This window comes from Podarcis liolepis (genome assembly GCF_965112155.1).
Source record: "Podarcis liolepis genome assembly, chromosome: 11".
Classification (NCBI taxonomy): Eukaryota; Metazoa; Chordata; class Lepidosauria; order Squamata; family Lacertidae; genus Podarcis; species Podarcis liolepis.
Genome location: NC_139565.1, coordinates 61,733,320 through 61,757,330, shown reverse-complemented (window position 1 = coordinate 61,757,330; position 24,011 = coordinate 61,733,320). Strand labels below are relative to the sequence as shown.

General features: G+C 46.6%; 1 protein-coding gene across 14 annotated transcripts in view; it reads right to left on the bottom strand.

The window, feature by feature from the left end:
- Positions 1-24,011, bottom strand: part of CELF4 (CUGBP Elav-like family member 4) — an 800,084-nt gene that overhangs the window by 67,503 nt on the left and 708,570 nt on the right. For 8 of the 14 annotated variants that reach the window (XM_083466083.1, XM_083466084.1, XM_083466085.1 and 5 more), the window contains exons 5-6: positions 20,927-21,006; positions 2,925-3,068 (exon numbers count right to left, since the gene is read on the bottom strand). In XM_083466083.1, the coding sequence (XP_083322209.1) occupies positions 2,925-3,068; positions 20,927-21,006 (224 nt within the window). Of the gene's footprint in view, positions 1-2,918; positions 3,069-20,926; positions 21,007-24,011 lie in introns of all 14 variants that reach the window. The other 6 variants (XR_014517250.1, XM_083466073.1, XM_083466074.1 and 3 more) reach the window with 1 other exon arrangement.

The following is a 24,011-nucleotide window of genomic DNA, read 5'->3' as shown; positions in this document are numbered from 1 at the left end:
GCAGCGCACAGAAACGGCGTTTTACCTTCCCGCCGGAGTGGTACCTATTTATCTACTTGCTCTTTGATGTGCTTTCAAACTGCTAGGTTGGCAGGAGCAGGGACCGAACAACGGGAGCTCACCCCGTCGTGGGGATTCAAACCGCCAACCTTCTGATCAACAAGTCCTAGGCTCTGTGGCTTAACCCACAGCGCCATACCTGCCAAAAACTAGATCGTTTAGTGTGACAGCACTGAGACTTTGGAACTCCCTGCCTATGGATATCAAGCAAGCGTCTTCAGAGCACCCTTTCAGCACCTGCTTAAAACGTTCTTGTTTAGGCAAATCTACCCAGATGCTTAGAAGGTTGATGTCTATTTTAAATCTGTTTCGGTATTTTAACTTTTTATGTTTCGAAATATTGCAGTTTGTTCGTTTTACTTGATTTTCTTCTTTTGGCTTTTAGTAAACGCTTTGTGGTTTGGTTTTACAATCAAGCCATGTGTAAATGAATTAAATAAATATTAAGGTAAAGGGACCCCTGACCGTTAGGTCCAGTCGCGGACAACTTTGGGGTTATGGCACTCATTTCGCTTTACTGGCCGAGGGAGCCAGTGTACAGCTTCTGGGTTATGTGGCCAGCAGGACTAAGCCGCTTCTGGCGAACCAGAGCAGCGCATGGAAACACTGTTTACCTTCCCACCAGAGCGGTACCTATTTATCTACTTGCACTTTGACGTGCTTTCGAACTGCTTGGTTGGCAGGAGCAGGGACCGAACAACGGGAGCTCACCCCGTTGCAGGGATTCGAACCGCCAACCTTCTGATCGGCAAGCCCTAGGCTCTGTGGTTTAGACCACAGTGCCACCTGTGTCCCAATAAATATTAAATAAATAGATATCACTTTAAACAGTCAGGGCTCCTCCTCCCCCAAGAATTCCGGGAGTTGTAGTTTGTGAAGTGTACTTGGAATTGCAAAGAGACCCCTATTCCCCTCTCGGCATTACTATTCCCAGAGTTTCCTGTGAGCAAGGATTGTCCAACCACTCTGGGAATTGCAGCTCTGTGAGGGGACTAGACACCTCCGAACCACATTAAGCACCTTGAATGAGCTACAGTTCCCAGGATTCTTTGAGGGAAGCCATGACTGTTTATAGTGGAATCAGAGCGCATAAATGTGGATGAGGCTGACATACTCCTTGGATCCTGTACTCTTTTGACCCCGTGTACTCCTTGGACCCCATGGGTCCCATCCTGCATCCCACCCCCCGCACAGCATAAGGGTCCAACTCTGACCCAAGACTTAAATGACAACACAGCTCCACACCCCGAAAAGTTGGACAGGGTAACTGCTCTTGGTGTTGTTAAATGTAATAAACTAGCAAAACTAGCTGCCACGGTTTTTGGCATCACATAGTTTTCAGATATGTTCTTATTGTGTTTTAGACACAGATTAAAAAGTCCTGCTGCCACTTTACCTGAAAATAAGTATTTGAGGGCAGTTGTCCACCAGGATTTCCCTCCCTGGCAAATATATGTTTTCAGTTATGTGTTTTAATAGATTGTTGGAAGCTGCCCAGAGCAGCTGGGGCAACCCAGTCAGATGGGTGGCATATAAATATTATTATTATTATTATTATTATTATTATTATTATTATTATTATTATGTTATTGACTTGGGTGGCTTCAGAAATAAAAATCTCCCAGGGTTCTTTCTCAAGTTTCTTGTAAATAGTGCGGTGTAGATTCCTCTCTCTCTCTCTACTCTCTCTCTCTCTCTCTCTCTCTCTCTCTCTCTCATATTTTGGAGGTGTCAATCACCCCAGTATCTTGAAGGCAGTGGTCCTACGTGGATTAAGCAAGGCCTCCGGGACAGCACAAGACTGTATCACTCCATTCCTTTTCTTTGTGCATGATGTGGTGATGGAGACAGATAGTAAATGACACAGATAACTGGTCTGATTGAGGAACAGGCTCCCGGCAGGACTGTGGCCCGTTGACACCGGGATGTGATCCTGCCACTTAGACAACTCTGAGTCTCCTCGGGGTGGTCAGGGCCACCCGCTCAATGTGTGTGTGTTTGTGTGTCCAATGTCTACAGGGATGTGCAATGTTGCAAAAACGGGGGAGAGAGCGGCTGAAAAATGCCAAGGAATATTGGCCTTTGCACGTAGCCACCCAGAGAGGTAGTGTAGTGTAGTGGTTAGAGCATCAGATGAGGAGGCCAAGATTCAAATCCCCACTCAGCCAGGAAGCTCATTGGGCGACATTGGGCCAATCAACCCCCCCCTCTCTCTCTGTGGGTTGTGAGGGCAAATGGGAGGATAAATTGTGGGGCCCCCCCTTGAGAAAAGGAGCTGCAGTCCATCGAACTCCCTCAGTGGGAGAGATGGGAAACAGGTCTCATTCCATCAACATTCTCGCATTGCAGAGGGTTGGACTAGATGGCCCTTGGGGTCCCCACATTACTATGATTCTATGAACTCTGCTGAAACACCAGCTCTATTAGGCACCTCCTGCGCCCTGAGATGTTTCTACACCAGTTGCCCATTATAAGAAAGACCATTTAACAATCGGTGGCTGGGTTTGCTTTTTTCCTCTTCCCTCCCAGTTTCTTTCCCCTTGCGTGCCAATTAGGTGAGGCCAAGAGGCAATGACTGGCCCAGTGTTGCCCATGGAGCTTCATGGCTGAGTGGGGATGGGAAACCCCAGGTCCTAGACTGACACTCAAACCACTGCACCACACTGCCTCCCAGGATAAAAAGAGACCGGGATAAGTGTTTGAAGCCCAGCACTAGCACCTGCACATTTGTGACACTTGATGCAGCTCAAAGAGTTCTTCCTTGCCTCGGAAATGCCTGTAATGATGAACTACCGGTATGACCTTTCTTCCTGCACAAATGCAATTGATGGGCACACACACACATGAGATGTGTCTACACTTACTGCCTGGGCGTAGGCGCCGTAGGCTCCAAACTGTATCGCCATGGGGTTGAACATGCCCATCTGCCCGGCCATTTGCTGCATGCGCCTCATCGTGCGCTCCTTGTCTGTGTCCGCAAACTTGACCACCAGGCTCGACGAGGCCCCCTGCAGGAAGGAAGACAAAACGTCAAGAAGGTGGACAGAGATCTCCCCTTGTTGAGCTCAGCTGTGTCTGTTAGAAACCACAGCAGTCCAGGTGCTCTTAACCTAGAGGATGGACTACTGCAGTTCGATCCACGTGGGGCTGCCCTTGGGCCTGGTTCGGGAGCACAAGCTGGCGCAGAATGTGGCACCAGACTGCTAATAGGGGCATCTGGCTGACAACATGTGATGCCACTGCTTATGGCTGCCCATCTACTACCGAGCCAGGTCCTTCAATAATAATAATAATAATAATAATAATAATAATAATAATAATAATAATATATTTATTTATACCCCGCCCATCTGGCTGGGTTTCCCCAGCCACTCTGGGTGGCTTCCAATGGAATATTAAAATATTATCACCTATTAAACATTAAAAGCTTCCCTAAACAGGGCTGCCTTCAGATGTCTTCTAAAAATCTGGTAGTTGTTTTTTTCTTTGACATCTGGTGGGAGGGCGTTCCACAGGGTGGGTGCCACTACCAAGAAGGCCCTCTGCCTGGTCCCCTATAACTTGGCTTCTCGCAGTGAGGGAACCGCCAGAAGGCTGGACCTCAGCATCCGGGCAGAAGGATGGGGGTGGAGATGCTCCTTCAGGTCTACTGGACCGAGGCCATTTAAGGCTTTAAAGGTCAGCACCAACACTTTGAATTGTGCTCGGAAACATACTGTACTATAAAGCCCTGAAAAAGGTCCAGGATACTTCAGGGACTGTCTGAACCCTTATATTCCAGCTCCATCACTGAGGTTATTTGTAGAAGCATATTTGGTCATTCCCCAAGTTGGCAGGTCTGTCTTTAGCAGATGCGGTGCCGGGTTGCAAATATCCATCCAGCACCCCCAAATCACCACAGATGGTGTTGGGGTGCCACTGCCAGCCATCCGGGGGGGGGGCGCAACTCTCCCCCATGCCGCTGCAGGACAGAGGCTTGGGAGTGAAGTTGCGACCCTCCCAAGCCTCCTCGGGAGGAGAGCGATCTTCGCAGAGGCTTGGGAGGGAAGCTGCATGTCCGCCAGCCTTATGGTTGGCAGGGCGCAGCTGTCAGGCGCGCAGGGAAAGGGGAGGCCGCTGGCAAAGCTGCGCAGCTCCCCCACTTTTTGGGGTGCCCCTGAGAGGCCGGCGCCCTGGCGTGATGCACCTCCAAGCCCTATGGGAAAGATGGCTCTGCAAGTTGGCATGGGGCTGCAATCTGGAGAAAGAGGAGGAGGAGGCAGAAATCCAAGGACGAGAGCCCTCTGTCTCCCATGGCAGTGAGTTCCATAGTTATGCTGTGCACTGCTTGAGAAGGATTTTATTTTATCTCTCCCGAATCTTCCGACATTCAGCATCCTTGAACTTCCATGACATCTAGTGTTATGGGAGAGGGAGAAGGCCTTCCAGCAACGGCAGTCCTCTGCACCGTTCCCGCCTTTTCGGGGGTGGGGTGGGGTGCCAACTTTAAATCGTCAGCATGCGATTCAAACCCAATCCCCATCCCACGTCCCGGGTTGGATTGAGGGTGAATCCTGACAAGACAGAAGTACTGTTTTGGGGGGACAGGAGGCGGGCAGGTGTGGAGGACTCCCTGGTCCTGAATGGGGTAACTGTGCCCCTGAAGGACCAGGTGCGCAGCCTGGGAGTCATTTTGGACTCACAGCTGTCCATGGAGGTCAATTCTGTGTCCTGGGCAGCTGTCTACCAGCTCCATCTGGTACGCAGGATGAGACCCTCTCTGGCCGCGGACTGTCTTGCCAGAGTGGTGCATGCTCTAGTTATCTCCCACTTGGACTACTGCAATGCGCTCTATATGGGGCTACCTTTGAAGGTGACCCGGAAACTACAACTAATCCAGAATGTGGCAGCTAGACTCGTGACTGGCAGTGGCTGCCGAGACCACATAACACCGGTATTGAAAGACCTACATTGGCTCCCAGTACATTTCCGAGCACAATTCAAAGTGTTGGTGTTGACCTTTAAAGCCCTAAATGGCCTCGGTCCAGTATACCTGAAGGAGTGTCTCCACCCCCATCGTTCAGCCCAGACGCTGAGATCCAGTGCCGAGGGCCTTCTGGCGGTTCCCTCATTGTGAGAAGTAAAGCTACAGGGAACCAGACAGAGGGCCTTCTTGGTGGTGGTGCCCACCCTGTGGAATGCCCTCAAAGAGAAGAAGAACCACCTGACATTTAGAAAACATCTGGAGGCAGCCCTGTTCAGAGAGGTTTTTAATGTGTGACATTTTGAGGTATTTTTAATCTTTGTTGGAAGCCGCCCAGAGTGGCTGGGGAAACCTAGCCAGATGGGTGGGGTTACAAATTAATAATAATAATAATAATATGTGCACCACCACATTCTCCAATGCCGGCAAAGCCAGCGGTGTGCTGCGTCCTCCTCTGCAGAGCGTGGGATCACATCGCTTTATCTGCATCCTGTTTTATATGTATTCAACAGCCTCTCCAGATCCACAATAATCAAGCATAAAAAGGTGAGAGATTAACATGCTAAGGAAGCCAATTTTACCCTGTGCGCAGGTTTCACAATAAGAGCCATGTTCCCGGGATTAACAGCACATTCGGGAAGGAAGTGGCTTTCAGTGGTGACGAGTCTCTCTCTCTCTCCCCCCAACCTTTCTCTCGCTTTGACCTGTCACTCTTCCCCACTCTAATAAATCTATAACCCACTTGAACAATGCAGCAAGGAACAAGGAAGTGAAACAAATGGTTTAGCTAAACAAAGGTAGAGGGGGTGAGAGAGAGAGAGAAGAGAGAGAGGGATACTCTGTTCAAGGATGCAGAGAGAGCGCTAACTGTGAGTTATTATGAAAGCAAAGCTAGGAAAAGGGGGGTGTGTGTGGAAAATCACCTCCAGTCTCTATCAAGGTTTTTGATTCATGTACAGGAGCGAGTCTTTTCCTTAATCTCTCTCTTCTCCCCTCCCAAATCACATGACACAGTATTGATCCTTCCCCAAACAGTGCTCTTAATTACACTTCATTGACAAATGAATATTTTTAATGCATACATTTCCTGGCAATTATCACCAGACCGGTCCTTAATTAGATCTCAAGATTCGCTTAATTAATCCTGGATCGGGAGACTGTTTTGGTAACCGGGATCTAATGATATCAACCTATTTGCAAAAAAACGTTGGAGGCTGAGACCATTGACTGCAAATCCGGCAGCCAAGGGTTGGGGCAGAAGTGGAGGTGGCGAGTTTCCTCCAGTTCTTCTTTTTCCTGGTAGGGAAAAAAAAGATTAAGAATCCTGTTTTTGCTACGGTTCTATGGTTGCAAATGTATGGCATTCAGCAACCCCCCCCCCCCGTATGCATTCATTTAATCAGAGGATGGGGGCAAATCCAGACTTTGCAAATTCTGGTGCAAAGCTGACCTGATCTGGGCTACTGTGTAAATGGGAATTTAGTGATCCACCAGGCTTTGCCCTTCTCTGAAGTTTGCCTCGGCTCAAAAAATGTATCGAAAGATGTTTAAAAGGGATATTCCGAGAGAACAGATTTAGAAATGTTTATTCTGTGGGAAATATGTGGGTTTCCATGTCGCTCCAAGTTTGCAGAGAACTGAGGAAATGGGACAGAATGACTGCATGCCCAGGTGTAAGAAAAACAGCCACTATTTAACTTTGTGTGCTGAAAGATTGCCCACATGCATAAAAAAGAAGAATTTCTTCAAGCAGCACATCGTTAAAGTACGGAATAGGCTCCCACAAGATGTGATAGTCACGAACTTGGGTTGACTTTAAGACAGTTGATAAATTTGTGATGGATAAGGCTATCTGTGACTAATAGTGATCGTGGCCATGATGATGGGGGGTTGGACTAGATGACCCTTGGTGTCCCTTCCCATTCTATGATTCTGAGATGACTTTGATCCATTATGCCTCTGAATACCAGTAGCTGGGAATCACAGGTAGCACTTAGTTGCTTCGCATGGACTCTTGGTGGCCACTGTGAGAACAGGATACTCGTTTAGATGGACCTTGGCCCGATCTAGGAACAGGGCTTATTTGAACATTGCATGTGAGCATAAATCTGTAACCTATAAATATAATGTTTGCAGACTGGGAAAGGTTGTGGAGGAAAGGGGTTAAGTTCACCGCATGCACGGTGCTAAAGGAAAATGTTCTGAAAATGATGTATAGATGGTACTTAACTCCTGTAAAATTAGCAATGATTTACCATAAGACTGATAACCTATGCTGGAAATGTAAAGAAAAAGAAGGTACTTTTTATCATATGTGGTGGACCTGCCCCAAGGTGAAAGACTTCTGGGAAAAGATATACAATGAATTGAAAAATTGTTGAAATATACATTTATTGAGAAACCAGAAGCCTTTCTACTTGGAATAATAGGTCTGGAATTGCCCCCAAAAGATGTTAGATTGTTTTTGTATGCCACAACAGCTGCTAGAATTTTGCTGGCCAAAAATTGGAAATTACAAGAAGTACCAACAGTGGAGGAATGGCAGATGAAGATGATGGAATTTTTGGAGCTAGCAGGCCTGACCGGAAAAGTCCGTGACCAGAGGGAGGAGGAGCACCAAGAGGAGTGGAAGAAATTCAAAGACTATTTAGCTAAATATCTTAAGATAATATAATTAGAATTATTTGCGAGTACCAAATAGGTTTAGGATTTGAAAATGTGATGTGCAAAATATTATGTTAAAGTTAAAACTGAAAAGAAAGTAAGATGTTAATTGACCAAGTAAATTTTATGGGAAAATAGTTTTGGAAAACTGTTATGGAAACTCAGCCAGGGGGATTTGAGGAAGTCACCCAACTATGTTAACAAAAGTGGAATTATTATAATCAGGATAAATGTTTGTTGGTTTGTTTTTTCTTTTTCCTATCTGCTTGGGAAATTAATTTAAAAATTTTGGGGGGAAAAATCTGTAACCTATAGCCTACAGAGATGGAATCCAAGCCTTTTGCATTGACTCCAAGCAACTGAGGTCCCTGAATGGGGATGAAGTCTCCCTTTCAGCCTCTGCTTTTGTAACAGGCCAGTTAAACGCAGAGCTTATCAAAACCCGATCGCTCTCCGCCTGGCAGGGCCGGTTAATGTAGCTCCCTCGGCTGTCTCCCAGCGGCTGGTAATGGATCGCTCCCCTCCGCCGTCCGACCTCAGCATCCTCAAGCCCAGGACCAGGAGGGGAGGATAAAAATGGAGTCACAATTGCTCCGCGCCGTCCTCACTTTGTAATCCCTAATGAGAGACCTCGGTGGGGAAAAACTAATTTCCCAGCCTGTCTGGAGGTGTGAAATAAAGTTCTTCTTGAAAATGAGAGCTTGACAGGTCAGTGGCAAAATTTCATATTCACAGCAAAATAAAATATCCATCCATTGATATTTCATTAAAAGCCATGAAAACAAATCTGCCCCCACCCTCTCCCGCTCTCTGCCCTATTTCCATCCCCCCTCCCTCTGCGCCTGAATGCAATACAAGCCAAGCATAAACTGCAGAGAGACAGCAGTTAAATCTTGTTCTCTTTAGGTGAACAATAGCGGCGAAAAGGCCCCACCCGACACTTGCCGGAGCTATTGCTTTGGAAAGTTAAGAGGCTGTATATTGCAAAATAAATAGGCCCCAAAGGGTTAAAAAACCAGTAGGTCCGGCAGATTTTTGTCTCCGGTTCCTGTCAAGAAATTCGCAGGGGCCTCGGGCATCTCTGACTTACGGTTATTTGCATAAATGTAGCTGGCTGGTTCTCTGTCCCTAGGTATAGCATTTCACATTTCTCGGTGCAGAATTCCATTCGGTTTGTCATCCGCCCTGGCTCTCCAGAGTGCTGGAATCAGCCCAAATTTACAGGATACTGTCTCAATGCTGTGAAGCCTGTGGCCCTCCATATATCGTTGAGTTTTGCCTGTCAAAGGTACCAGATTCAATGGGAGAGAGAGCACCATGCAGTGGTTATAGCGTTGGACTAGGACCCGGAAGGATGGGACATGGGTGGCGCTGTGGGTTAAACCACAGAGCCTAGGACTTGCCGATCAGAAGGTTGGCGGTTCGAATCCCTGCGACGGGGTGAGCTCCCGTTGTTCAGTCCCTGCTCCTGCCAACCTAGCAGTTTGAAAGCACGTCAAAGTGCAAGTAGATAAATAGGTACCGCTCCGGCGGGAAGGTAAATGGCGTTTCCGTGCACTGCTCCGGTTCGCCAGAAGCGGCTTAGTCATGCTGGCCACATGGCCACATGTCAGCTGTCTGCTGACAAACGCCGGCTCCCTCGGCCTATAGAGCGAGATGAGCGCGCAACCCCAGAGTCAGTCACGACTGGACCTAATGGTCAGGGGTCCCTTTACCCTTTACCTTTACTAGGACCTGGAAGACCAGGGTTAAGTGCCCACTTGGCAATGAGACTCACTGGCTGACTTTGGCAGCCAGCCACTGCCTCTCAGCCTCATCTACCTCTCAGGGCTGGTGTTGTGGGGATTAAATGAGGAGCAAAAACAATGTACACAACCTTGAGCTCCTTGAAGGTGGGATATAAATGCAATGACCAGCAACCACAACAGCCCCTGGCGTCTCTGTGGAGAGCTGCTACCAGTCAGTGTTTACAAGGTGAAGTTAGATGGCCAATGGTTTGACTCACAACAGTTTCCTACTGGTTTAAGATTGGGCGGTTCAAAATACTCTGTACATGTCTAGGGGGGCATTTTATTCTCCCTGAGCAAGTCAGGTAAAGGTAAAGGGATCCCTGACCATTAGGTCCAGTCGTGGCTGACTCTGGGGTTGCGGCGCTCATCTCGTTTTATTGGCTGAGGGAGCCGGCGTACAGCTCCCGGGTCATGTGGCCAGCATGACTAAGCCGCTTCTGGCGAACCAGAGCAGCGCACGGAAATGCCGTTTACCTTCCCGCTGGAGTGGTACCTATTTATCTACTTGCACTTTGACGTGCTTTCGAACTGCTAGGTTGGCAGGAGCCGGGACAGAGCAACGGGAGCTCACCCCGTCGCGGGGATTCGAACCGCCGACCTTCTGATCGGCAAGTCCTAGGCTCTGTGGTTTAACCCACAGCGCCACCCGCATGTGTGTGCAAATGGGCTCTTGAAATTTCCCACCCTATTTGTGGGCAAATAAACTGCAGGGGTGATGGAGGAGGAAATAAGACCATTCCCTAAATTTCCTGAAGGGAGAGGAAATATATTCCTACTTTCCTAAAATTTTGTTGTTGTTGCCACTGCGAGTAGGAACATGAGCCAACTGGGTTGGCAGCTGCATTGGTGGCAACCAGTTTTCGCCCTGCAGTATGTCCCAAACTTTGGTGGAGGGGATAAATGATTTTGGTGGCTTCCATAAAAAAAAAATATGGGGTGGATATTCGGAGAAAATACTGCAAAGCAGCCTTTTCTGTGCAGGCCTAAGGAAGGGAAAGGAGGTGGGGGAGAGAGAAGATCTTTCCCAATTAAAATCGGGCTCAACTTCTCCTCAAGTTAAAAAATTCAGTCGTTTCTGGCAGAAAGTAATTACTGTGGCTCACAGTGACAACCAGTAAGGGATGGAGACTGGGGAGGAGACTTAAATCAAGCACTCTGCAAATAAATTATAACTCAGGAAGCCCCTCTGAGCGCCTCTCGCTATTTCAATATTCCCTGAAGAGCCCCATAACCAAGGAGGATGAGTTCGCCACAGGCTGTGTCACTCCGGCTCCTGGATGGATGTGCCCTGCCCCTCGCTTTGTCTTTGTCACTCTGCACTCTTTAACCAGGGGAGAAGCCTGCTCCGAGGACTGCAAATCTCACCTTATAAAAGGCTGTATTTCTGGATCAGCCTTTGGGCAAGACTCTGGTGTTGGATCCCTACCCCTGCCCCCACCGCCATAGTTATCTGCAGAAGTACAGCCCAGATTTTATTTATTTTGCCTCGTTTTTAATTGAACAGGCGAGTGCATTTTAGCTGAAAATAAAGTTTCTGGAGGAGACTCTTGAGAGTCCCACAGACTTCAAGAAGATCAAACCTATCCATTCTGAAAGAAATCAGCCCTGAGTGCTCACTGGAAGGACAAATCCTGAAGCTGAGGCTCCAAGACTTTGGCCATCTCATGAGAAGAGAAGACTCCCTGGAAAAGACCCTGATGTTGGGAAAGATGGAGGGCATAAGGAGAAGGGGACGGCAGTGGATGAGATGGTTGGACAGTGTTCTCGAAGCTACCAGCATGAGTTTGACCAAGCTGCGGGAGGCAGTGGAAGACAGGAGTGCCTGGTGTGCTCTGGTCCATGGGGTCACGAAGAGTCGGACACGACTAAACGACTAAACCACCACCACAACAAAGTTTTGCCAAGTATCAAAGGGAACCTGCTTTCAACTGTCGGAGCATCGGTCCATCTCTGTGCTGTCTACATCAGAGACAGCGAACTTGTGGCTCTCCAGATGTTCAGATGCATCTCACTTCATCCCCGATCCCTGGCCATGCCAGCTGGGGCTGAGGGAAGTTGAAATCCACAGGTTCCTCGTTCCTGAACTAGACCATCACCTGCCTTTGCTGCCCCTACCTACCTCTTTCCCTCTTGACTTCCCTTAGTGGAACCTTTGGCTCTCCAGATGTCCAACTGCATCTCCCATCATCCCTGATCACTGGCTGTGCTGCCTGCAGCTGTCAAGGAGCTCAAAGGAATGCACATGGCAGATAGTTGACTCTTTATGGTCAAAGATAGCATTATAGCTCTGCATATCTATGCACACCAATCTAGTGTCTAGGCGGCTATTCCCAGCTCCGCACTCTATGCAGCAGTTGCAGCAACAGGGGATCACTTCTCCTCCACCAGTTTATGTACCTTCCCTAACAGGTTGCACACATGCAGCCAGAGACTATGCCTGCATAAAAGCTTCCTCTGCTCATCCCTCTTCATTCCCCTCCTGGTTCTGTGAGACAGTGGTGCAGGAGAGGATGGGAAAGCTGCTGGCTCTTCACCTGCCTGACCTGCCTCTTCCTCCTCTTCTTCTGACGCATTCTGTGCTCCATCCTCCAGCTTTGAAGTTTCCCCTGCCTCTGGCTGTTGCCCCGTGGCTGTCCCCCACAAATCACTGCCCCCCTCTCCCGAGTCAGACTCCAGTCCCCCTTCCCACAGTGCACACTTGTCAGCACAACTAGATGATGCTAATCCAGTTATGGGCGCGGCAGTTTCCCCCCCCACTTTTCAACCTTTGTGCTTTCTGTGACATTGTGGGAGTCATTTCCATCCCATATTCTTACCATGAAAGGGGCCAAAGCAGGTTCATGTGGCAGGATTCACATGGGAAACAGTAATTTTCTTTTATTTCCTTTTGAGGCCGGCTAGTGTGTTTCGATGCTGCAATTTTAAATGCAAGAAGCTTCTTGGCCACTGGCCATCTCCAAAACAGCTGCCAACCATGCAAAAGCAGCTGGAACTACGTGGAGAACCTTAAAATGTAATACGGAGTTTCCTTTTTTAAAAAAATTAAATGTTTCTACTTTTATAATACGTTCAAAAGCAAATTAATTGCTCACATGGACAGTAATGTGTACTTCACTGGTGAGGATATACAAGAATCTGTAGCATATGTGCTTATTGATATCAGTCTTATATTACTTGTCAGCACCCCTGAAAACAGCTGATGGAAATGGAAGTGCAACAGGTTTCTCATTCCTGAGCTAGACCATCACTTGCCTTTCCTGTCCAAGCTACTTCTATCCCTCTGCCTTCTCTCAGTGCAGGGGTGGGGAACCAGTGGCTCTTCCAACTCTGCAACTTTCACCACCCTGACCATTGTTCATACTGGCTGGGACTGATGGGAACTGGGTTAGTGAGGGAAAGGGAGACTTTCAACACCACTTGGGCTTCTTAGCTAACCTGGCAGGTTCTGAGGAGTCCTACCAGAAGCTCCAGGCCTAGCAGACTGGGAGGGGATGTGAGGCCTTTTGGATAGGTGGTCCCGACTTTGAGATCAGCCGATGGAGGACTCACTAACAGAAGAACCCAGGACATAATGCCAGGAGGTGCTGCCGCCTGTGCCCAGGGATGGTGCCAGGCACTGTGGACTTCCCAGCTGCACCAGCAAGGAAGAAAATAAAGGGATGTCCAATTGTGTAATTACAGGTGCAGCCTGTCAGGAACGTGGCCCCCAGAATGAAGGAGGAATCAGACTCAGAAATTGAACTCAGTGAACAAGGGACCAACTCTGCAGATGAGAGCTGGCTGACAGAGTCGAGAAAGGGCAATTTGATCCCGGAGAAGACTCTGTTAGCTCTCAAGAAGAGGAAGAGTTGGAAGGCAGCCAGAGTGTTGCTAGGCAATCAGCAGATAAACAGAGGTCTGCGCCGAGTGGAAGTGGGAAGGGTGGAGGCCAGCCTCTCAGTCCCCGTTCTAGGAGACTGGATAAGATCAGAGGGCAATGGAAGGGCAAGAGAGGAAGGGCGGGAGTTTGGTGTCCTTCCTGCTATGGGTGGGGCGAAGATTCAGACTGACCAACTATTGTCAATGTGAGCAGTCAAGAAGCCGTGCTCTGGATGTGATTTTTTTTTTTTTTTGGCAAATAAATGTACATAAAACTGCTGGTGATTATAAGTGATCACAGCAGCATCACACCTGGGCAACTGCCTCTTGTTGGCAGCACATTGTACAAGACGGCCAGGACACCTGCTGCTGAGGTTAAGGACAAGATCCCTCCCACCCCTGGTTCCATTTCACAGAAGCCAGCCAGAGAGGCAGTTGACTATTTCTTCAAAGCTGGTGTTGGAGCCTCCTCCTCTGCCACACCTGAGGTGGCCAGGTCACTTTGGGGCTGGCTGTGTCTCTCCCACAACTTCTGCCACTCCCTGCCTCCCGGCATGGGCTGCCTGAGGCAGCTGTCTCACTCCACCTAATGGTAGGGCCGTCCTGGGTCTAAATCTGAGCAGTATTGCCCAGAGGCTGGAGTGTGTGGTATCTTCTCATTCCCTGTGCCTTCCTAGCCCTTTCCTCCTCGCCAGGTATTGCTGATTTAGCTCCCTTTCTCCCCACAGGCCAATAAAAGGCCGTTAGAGCACCAATTAGCTCCTTTTGTCTTCTGCGAGGCTGGGAGAACTGCCATTGGCTATCTCCCACTTATCCCATTTGGGCGTAATGGATTCTGCAGTGGCAGAAGACTTTGAAGGGGAACAGAGAGAGAGAGAGGCGCAGAAGGAAAGAGAGAGAGAGAAGGAGACGGAGATAGAGAGAAAAGATGCCGGTGAAGTCCCCCTGGGCCTCTTAGCTGCCCTGCCAGATGCCTGAACTGTTTCCGAGATGTGACTAGAGAAGGAAAGTAGATCGGATGAGGTCTTTATGCCCCAAAAGGCCATCTTCAGAGCCGCGATGATTCATACCCCCTGTCAAGAGGCCGGGCTGACTAGCTTTCTATTCCGGGGCTTAGGAACATCTGATTTATTAGTTCATTTATGGAACAATAGGGAGGGTGTGCGGAGCGTGGAGTGGGGAGAGGGGAGAGGAAGTTGTCCTGCGGATTAGCAAAACTTCTCACGGACATGCATACACACCGCCATGCGCTCACAAGAGCCATTATTGTGATGTGAGGTGCTAACTAGTTGTCTGGCCAGCGGGGAATACAATGAGATATTAGTGGGGGCCATGAGTAGGAAGGGCCACCGAGTGGAATGTCTTATTCTGAGTCCAAAAAGTGGAAGAAAGAAGAAAAGGAAAACTTGTTTTTGCAGGATGCCCTGTTGACTTGTGGAATTTGCTGTCGCAGGAGGTGGTGATGGCCACAGGCTAGGCAGATTTCAAAGGGGAACTGGGGAAGGGGGGGGAAGACTGTTCTGGTCACCTCACGCTCACGTGGTAGAGCTGGAAAAGTTCAGAAAAGGGCTGCTGAAATGAAGAAGAAGAAGAAGAAGAAGAAGAAGAAGAAGAAGAAGAAGAGTAGTAGTTTGGATTTGATATCCCGCCTTTCACTCCCCTTCAGGAGTCTCAAAGCGGCTAACATTCTCCTTTCCCTTCCTCCCCCACAACAAACACTCTGTGAGGTGAGTGGGGCTGAGAGACTTCACAGAAGTGTGACTGGCCCAAGGTCACCCAGCAGCTGCATGTGGAGGAGCGGAGACGCGAACCCGGTTCACCAGATTACGAGACTACCGCTCTTAACCACTACACCACACTGGCTAATGCAGGAATGACTCCTGTATTAGGAAAAGTTGCAGAGTTTGGGACTTTTTTATTTAGAGAGAATAGCCAAGGAACAGGGGACATGACAGATGTGCATAAAATTTTGCATGACACTGAGAAAGTGGACACAGAAAGTTTTTCCCCTCTGTCTCTCTGAACTCCAGAACTCACAGATATCCAATGAAGCTGAATGTTGGAAGACTCAGGGCAGAAAAAAGGAAGGATTTCTTCTGGGTCTGGAAAGCAAGCCTTATGAGGAATGGTTGAAGGAGCTGCATATGTTTAGACTGAGAGGAGATTATAGCCATCATCAGATAGCTAAAGGGCTGGCTCCTGGAAGATGGAGCAGGATAGGTCTTTGGCCTGATCCAGCAAGACACTTCTTAAGTTCTTAGAGTGAGGCGACAACAGCCCCCCCCCCCTCCCCAGGAGTGCAACCATTCCATCTGAAACCAGTCCCTTCTGGTGAGGAGCTGAGGCTGCTCTGTTCCTGTTAATTTTCGCGGCGCAGCTGTCAGCGGGTCTGTAAATAGTACTCCGCAAAGCCAACACTTTTTCCCATCCACACATCAACTGTTCAATTAACAGAAGAAGGATATATAAAGTGTGCCACAGCCTTTGATGCTTCCCAGCAATTTATGAAAGTGTACACAAATCTAATTACAAGCCCCACTGCTTCCCATTTACATGGTGCCTCTCGGGTTTGGAGCGGTTTATATCAAAATAATTGTTAAAAAATATATCAGTGCTGATCTACGACACCCGTGGCCCTGACACTGCCAAGGTCCATTGTGATCCTCCTTGTCAGGCAGTTTTTTCTGCCAACTTAGCGGTTTGGCTCCACGGTGCATATACAATGCATGGCGCTCTCCCTTCTCCCCCTTTTGCAGGATACAACTTAATCGAGATCGCATAGCCTGCTTTCCTATAGCCAGATTCGCTATCCTGGTGCTCTCCCGAGGTTCTTTGACTACAACTCCCATCATGCCCAGCCAGCGCTGTCAGGGGATGATGGGAGTTGTAGTCCAAAACTTCTGGAGAGTTACAGGTTGGCAAGAACTCTCCCAGAGTGGTGCTTTCATCTTTGGATACTTGTGTCTGCGAGCCAAATATCACTTCTGTGGCCAATTTCTGTCTCTTTCTCATTTTTCCAGACTCCACATTTTTGAAGCCTCCTGATATAAACAGTTTTGCATGCCGTTTTTGGCTACTATGCATAGTTCAGCAATCAAATCCCCTTAATATAAGGTGCATATGCATGCTATTTTCACTAATACGTGCATTTTAGACACTCCCCCCCCCCAAGCTATGTATTTTTGTACCTATTACCTGGCTGGAGAGCTGCATCACAAATTCAGAGAAGTGTGAATTTGGAAGGGTGGCTGTGTTTCGCTTTGCGTTTTGTAGGTATTATTATTATTATTATTATTATTATTATTATTATTATTATTAATTCAGTTTATACACCGCCCTATACACGGAGGTCTCAGGGCGGTTCACAAACAAGACCACAACATATAAAATCAGCATATAATAATCCAGTAACCCCCCCAAAAAAAAGAGCCATGTTCTAAAAAGATGTAGGTATTCTCAGTTACAGATAGGTAGCTGTGCTGGTCTGCCATAGTCGAAACAAAAAAATTCCTTCCAGTAGCACCTTAAAGACCAACTAAGTTAGTTCTTGGTATGAGCTTGCTGAATTACAACTCATTACCAAACTTAAAACCATGGAGAGACCTGGCCTGAACAAAGACATTGGATTCTTATCTCATTATACATGACAAAGCCATTTCTCACCTTCTCACCCCTTGCTTTTTCCTGTAAGACCTATTACAGTCGTTAAGAGTCGTCAACAGGCTCATCTCTGCTATCTGCCAATCTCCCATTCCCACCACCCTTCTGAGTAATACCCCTCCCCACCTTCTCACTATATAGAAGGATCTGGCAACTTCTGTTTCAGTGTATCTGAAGAAGTGTGCATGCACACGAAAGCTCATACCAAGAACTAACTTAGTTGGTCTTTAAGGTGCTACTGGAAGGAATTTTTTTGTTTTAGGTATTCTCAGTTTGCATGTTAGGTTGTTTCTCATTAAAATGCAAACAAAGTTGAATTTCTCCCCCAGAAACATCACCCTCTGACCCAGAAACCTTTTTAAATCTGCTGGGCAACAGGAGGGAGTAGTCATGAAGGAACCAGGGAAAGCACAAAAGCAAGAAATGTAGATAACCAAAACTGATAAGAGTCGTGCATGCCTAGGCTTAACCCACATATCTCCTTCTTCAAAAACAATTGACTAATGGTCCTTTCCTTGTTCATTACTTAGGGCTGCATCCTGTGGCATGTACATGTGTAAAACTGAGGATGGTTCATGCACATTACCCTACACCTTGCCAGGATCCTGCTGGAAGAGCATTAGTGGGGACAGAGGAGCATGCTGATTTCTTCCATGGGGAAGAAACCCAATAATGCACACTGAAAAATGCCAGGGAGATTAGCCTATCCCGAGCCTTTTCCCCAACACATGTTTTCTTCATAGAATCATAGGATTGTAGAGTTGGAAGAATCCACTAAGGTCATTTAATCCACTCCCCTGAAATGCAGGAATCTTTTGGGCCAATGTGGGACTCGAATCCCTGAACTTGAGAATGAGATTCTCATGCTCTACCGACTGAGCTATGTCATTTACTGCAAGGATTATCCCCCACCTCATGGTGAAGTGTCTCTGAATACCAGCTGCAGGGGAATCGCAACTGGGGAGAGTGCTCATGAACTCAAGTCTCGCTCGATGGATTGCCATGGAAAACTGGGTGGCCACCATGAAAACAGGATGCTGAACTCAGCGGGTTCCCATTGGCTTGATCTATCAGGGATCTTATGTCCATCTATAGTCCAGAACTATCTGCTGAAGCATATTTAATAGGGACAGAGGTCCCTCCCCCAAAGTTGGTCAAACTGTTTATATATTGTACTACCACAGTCAGAATTCTGTACGCACTGAAATGGAAAGGAGAAGTTCCAACGAAAGAAGGAGTGGGCTTGGATATTATTGGACTACGTGGAGGTGGTGAAACTGATAGCAAAAGTAAGAGACCGAAAAGAAGAAATGCCTGCAGAAGAACGGAGACCCCTTTTTGGATTATCTGAGAAAATATGAAATGAAATCGCAGACAGAACTTGAAATAGAAGCAAAGGAATGAGAATGATAAAGGAATGTGATGTAGGCCATATGTTTTAGTGAAATATTACATTTATGGCAGTAGATGAGCGCTTTGAATAGAAACATCGTGGAAGTAAGGGTGGGAAGTCAAAATCTTAAGGGAATACCGTATTGGAATTGACTTCAGTTGGTTAAATTGTTTGAAAACTCATTGAAAAATTATGAAAACAACAACAGAGAACTTCCACTGGCAGCACAAGGTTGAGTTGCCAGGGGTTGAACCTTTGACTTTTGGATACCCATTGCCTCTTGGTGACGGGTCCTTTGATGGAACTCAACGATGATTCTGACATTATTGACCTACAGGGGGACTACAGGAAACATGGCGGGTGCAAGGCAGCCTGGCTTCCAGGGGAGGGGGAAAGAGAAATGGAACTTTCATCAAAGAAAGTTGCCTTTTTGGAAACCATTAGGTAGCATATGCTGTGTGAACAGGGAGCCACAGCGCAGCAATAATCCTGACAGCTGTGGAGGAGCAGGAGCTTGCCTCAGGAGCAAACGGCTCGAGACCTGACAGGAATGATGATGCATGTCCCCGTTGGCGGAACATGAGGATGGGGAGAGCAAGGCTGAAATTGGCTGAACTGAATTGGAAGAACTGGGGAGGCAGGAGAGAAGAGATGGGGACTCCTCTCTCTTTTACAGAATGAAGGTCCAACAGAACTGGATTTGATCCAGCACATAGAACTATGGAACCTGCTCCTGTTTACTCAATTTGTGATGTTACCCTCTGCATGAAAATTGGGGGCAAGGTGGTTCTGTGGAATCAATGGGCGACAGAGCTGCTTTCTTCGCTAAACCAGTTGGCGAGCAGTTGGGGGGCACAGGGGGAATCAGTTCAGCCTGCCACCTTCGGCAGAGTGGCAGCATTTGCAACGTGGCAGCATTTGCAAGCCTCTTAGTTTCTGTTTATGACCTAGCAGCTTTAAGCGCCTCTGAAATAAAGCACCTTTTTATTAGAAGACTGGATCACCCTGATCCATAACCCACAACCTACCCTTATAAGATCCTATTGTGTTAAGCGAAATCTAATGTGAATAGCTAAGAGAGCTGGACTGCCCCCCATACTTGAAACCATGGCAAACAGTGTTGGCGTGTCTAAGGTTTCTCTCATTGTATTTGGAACATATTGGGACTTCTCATTGCCAGTGTGGTGTAGTGGTTAAGAGCGGTAGACTCGTAATCTGGGGAACCGGGTTCGCTTCCCCGCTCCTCCACATGCAGCTGCTGGGTGACCTTGGGCCAGTCACACTTCTCTGAGGTCTCTCAGCCTCACTCACCTCACAGAGTGTTTGTTGTTGGGCAGGAAGGGAAAGGAGAATGTTAGCCGCTTTGAGACTCCTTAGGGTAGTGATAAAGTGGGATATCAAATCCAAACTCTTCTTTGTCAAAAATGTCTTGCACCCATAGACACCTGCTCACACTGTGGTACCCTACCGCAGGGCTAAGGCATATGATCTGGTCATGCCCTCCAATGGTGCCATTTGGGATGTGAGTCATTGTCTGTGATAACTTGGTCTTGAAAGCACATGCTATACTCAATTCTCTTCCAACAGTGTGAGCCTTGATGGAGGGGTGACATAACTGGATTTTACTCACCCTTTACTCACGCCTTTGTTTAGGGAAGCTTTTAATGTTTAACAGACCACTGTATTTTAATACTTTGTTGGAAGCCACCCAGGGTGGCTGGGGAGACCTAGCCAGATGGGCGGGATATAAATAATAAATGATGATGATGATGATGATATCTATGACCTGTCAAATGTGGGAGAACTGCTATTTCAATTATCTTATTATTATGCTGTGCTTTATTATTTTGTTGTGCTTTTACTATTATCCACCAAAATTATGTTTTAAGGTTGTACACAACCCTGGGTTCTTTGAATAAAAGGAGGTGGTGGTGTGTGTGGATCTCATCTCAGCTGGTTAGCTGATAATGCCAAGGTTGCAGGTTTGATCCCCATATAGGACAGCTGCATATTCCTGCATTTCAGGGGGTTGGACCTAATAATAATAATAATAATAATAATAATAATAATAATAATAATAATAATAATTGTACCCTGCCCATCTGGCTGGGTTTCCCCAGCCACTCTGGGCGGCTTCCAACAAAGATTAAAAATACATTAAAATGTCACACATTAAAAACTTCCCCGAACAGCCTTCAGATATCTTCTAAATGTCAGGTAGTTGTTTTTCTCTTTGACATCTGATGGGAGGGCGTTCCACGGGGCAGGCGCCACCACCGAGAAGGCCCTCTGCCTGGTTCCCTGGATCCTCAGGGTCCCTTCCAGTTCTACAACTCTATGTTTCTATGATTCTAGAAAGTCTGGTGTTACAACCCAGGAATGTACATCTTGCCCAGTTGCTCATTGGCTGGAGGACTTGGCTACTTTCGCAGTATACAAAAAACTGCCTTCAGTAGGCAGCTCCAACGGAATGACTATTCGAGCATTTTGGATCCATGACCTGGAATTATTTGCCCAACAAAGAGACTTTGTCCTCACCGGCATTGTCTGGCTTCCGTGCAAGGCATTGATGGCGGCCTGCGCTTCCGCATGTGAGGAATATTTCACAAACGCGCACCCTGTAGGGAAAAAAGAAGAGGAAAAAGATATAAGAAGGTGGAACGCATGGACTGGTTGGATTAGATGATTCTTGGCATCCCTTTCAAGTCTACAGTTCTATGATTCTATCAATGGAAAGAGCAGCACCCACATCTCAGTGTAACCTGAATCCTTTTTCCAGGCAACTCCCTTGGTCCTTCACCTTAGTTCAGCATCTGGCAATGTGTGGTCTTACCTGACCCCCATGAGTCACAACTTTCACATTTTGCAAAAAGTCATTTTCTAGCCCTCATAGTTGCAGAGACAGAAACATGGTGGTTGAGGATCAGAAAGTAAGAGGGGGTTTTATAGAGCTGCATTAAGTTATTTTCCAGCAATCGCTGTTCTATACATTGACGTTGTTCAAGAGGGAATGTTGATTTTTCAAAATGCGGACACCATTATTTAAGAATAAATCAGTGTTTATGATTCCTTTGCTAGTCCCTCAGAAGTAGGGGAAGAACATTTTAAATCGAAACAGCTTGTAATGCTACAAGCTGAATCATAACAAATTTGATGCCATAAAGTCTCCTTTACACATGCTGTTGCTGAGTGTTATTCAGATATTCTCTAAATATGTGAGCATTTGTCAAATATTGGATCTCTCTGCTCGATACCCAGTGCTGTTGGGTTAGCTGACATGCAGTGGTGTCTGTCAAGTGACATGCAATGGTGGCTGATGTGCACTGATGTACCTGTCAAAGCGGCTTTCACACTTTCCTACATTCAGGGAAACTCGCTCACACGGAGTGATCCTCAAAGTGCCTTAAAAGAACCCCTGACAGTTAAGTCCAGTCGCAGACGACTCTGGGGTTGTGGTGCTCATCTTGCTTTACTGGCCGAGGGAGCTGGCGTTTGTCTGCAGACAGATTTTCTGGGTCATGTGGCCAGCATGACTAAGCCACTTCTGGCGAACCAGAGCAGCGCACGGAAATGCCGGAGCGGTACCTATTTATCTACTTGCACTGGCATGCTTTCAAACTGCTAGGTTGGCAGGAGCAGGGACCGAGCAATGGGAGCTCATCCCATCGTGGGGATTCGAACCGCCAACCTTCCGATCGGCAGAGCTCTAAAACAGAGACTATAACCACTGGTGAACATCATTTATAGTTATTGAGTCCCTGTTTCTCAGTTCTTTGCCTGGGATGTGTAGTTTTCACTTTTACATCTTATTTCTCAGGGTTTTGTGGGGAAACCTCAAGAGATCTGACTTAATGCAACTATTCTAGCTAGCTGCAGGCGGTTGGACTAGATGACCTTTGGGTCCCTTCCAACTCTGCAAATTTTAGGATTCTCTAATATTTTCATGGTTGGCAAGGCTTCTCTCCTCTGCCTGACAGAATTGATGTCTGTGAAAGCTGTCACCTCTCAAAACAGCTGCTGACATATGAACTCCCTCAGTAAGACTGGAATAATCTTTCGGGTTCTTGCACATGATGATATAATACAAGAGGATCAATATTTAATGCCGAGAGAAGGAAAGGGTCCCTATCTAAACTGAAAGAGCCGGCAGATAACGGCTAGGGGAAAGGAACGAACTTCAGATTACATGTTAAATTAGTTTGCAAACTCTACAAATGACAAAATGTCAGTGGTTGAACCCGATATTTGCAGGTTTGTTTGTTTTTTAATGCCCACCTGAAAATATAGAAATTGCAGGTGGGGAGAATTGTTCAATGAATAGTAATCAAAACACTTCCTCCCTCCTTCCAATCAACTTGTTGCAATAAAGGCACCCCCCACTTATGTGAAATTACATAAAGTGGGGAGCACCCAACTTTAAAAGGGGGGGGGGAGAGACTCACCCTGGAAATTTCCAATATCAGGGAAGATATAAGATATATGTTCAAAAATACAGTAAAGGTTCACTATCTATGCTAGCATTCGATTGATATTGGAGAGAGACTGAGTTGGGAAATAAGACCAAGGGTACATATTGATATAGGAATGTATTAGGTAAAATGTAAAGAAATATACAATAATAAGAGTACATTCATTTGTAAAAAAGGAATATACAACGGGATAGACAGGAAGTCCAAAGTGTTGGTACATATATGATTTTGGAATAGCTTTTGGTCCTTGTTTCTTTTCTTTAGGTATATAAATGTTGTATACATGCTAAAATTTATTTTATAATAAGCCTTGTGATGTAATATGATAAGGTTTACCGATGTAACATAAGAACGTTAATAAATAAATAAAACTCAAAAAAAGAGAGGAAATTTCCAGTATCAAGATAATACCCATGCTACTATCAAAAGGTCAGTGCAAGTCAACATAAAACCAGCAGGAGGAAAATACTAAGCGCCAGAGATCTGGAATGCACTAAGAATTAAAAGACTGCAGGGAATACCAAGCCATCTCCCTGGTACCAAAAATAACCTAAGGAATTGCAGTCAGGGAAAATGTATAAAACTAGTTCAAATATGCGTTGGAAGTGTAAAGAAAAGGAGGGGACATTTTATCATATGCGGTGGGATTGTAAGGTAATTAAATTTTTGGGGGAAATGATATACAACGAATTGAAGAAAATGTTCCATTTAACATTTTGTAGGTAGGGAAAGATCTGCCAAAAAAGCTGAAAAACATCTTCATGTATGCGACAACGGCTGCGAGAGTTTTAATAGCACAAGGATGGAAGACTGAAGAAACCCCAACTAAGGAATCACGGCAAGAAAAATTGATGGACTATGCAGAACTGGCAAAACTGACATACAAGCTACGGGACAAGGATAACTGTGACTTTAAAGATGAATGGGAACCCTTTACAAAGTATTTGAAGACGCAACAAAGTGAACTGGACTCCTTGGCTGGTTTTGAATAAACATTCACAAACTTTTTGTTGATAATTATCAGCTAAATAGTTTGAGGATCTATATAATTGTGTAACATGCAGAAAACAGCATTCTTAGAGAAATCAAAGACTGGAACTGAGGGAAGTCGGGGGGGGGGTTCTGTGGGAGGAGGGAGGGGGAGGGAGGAAAAA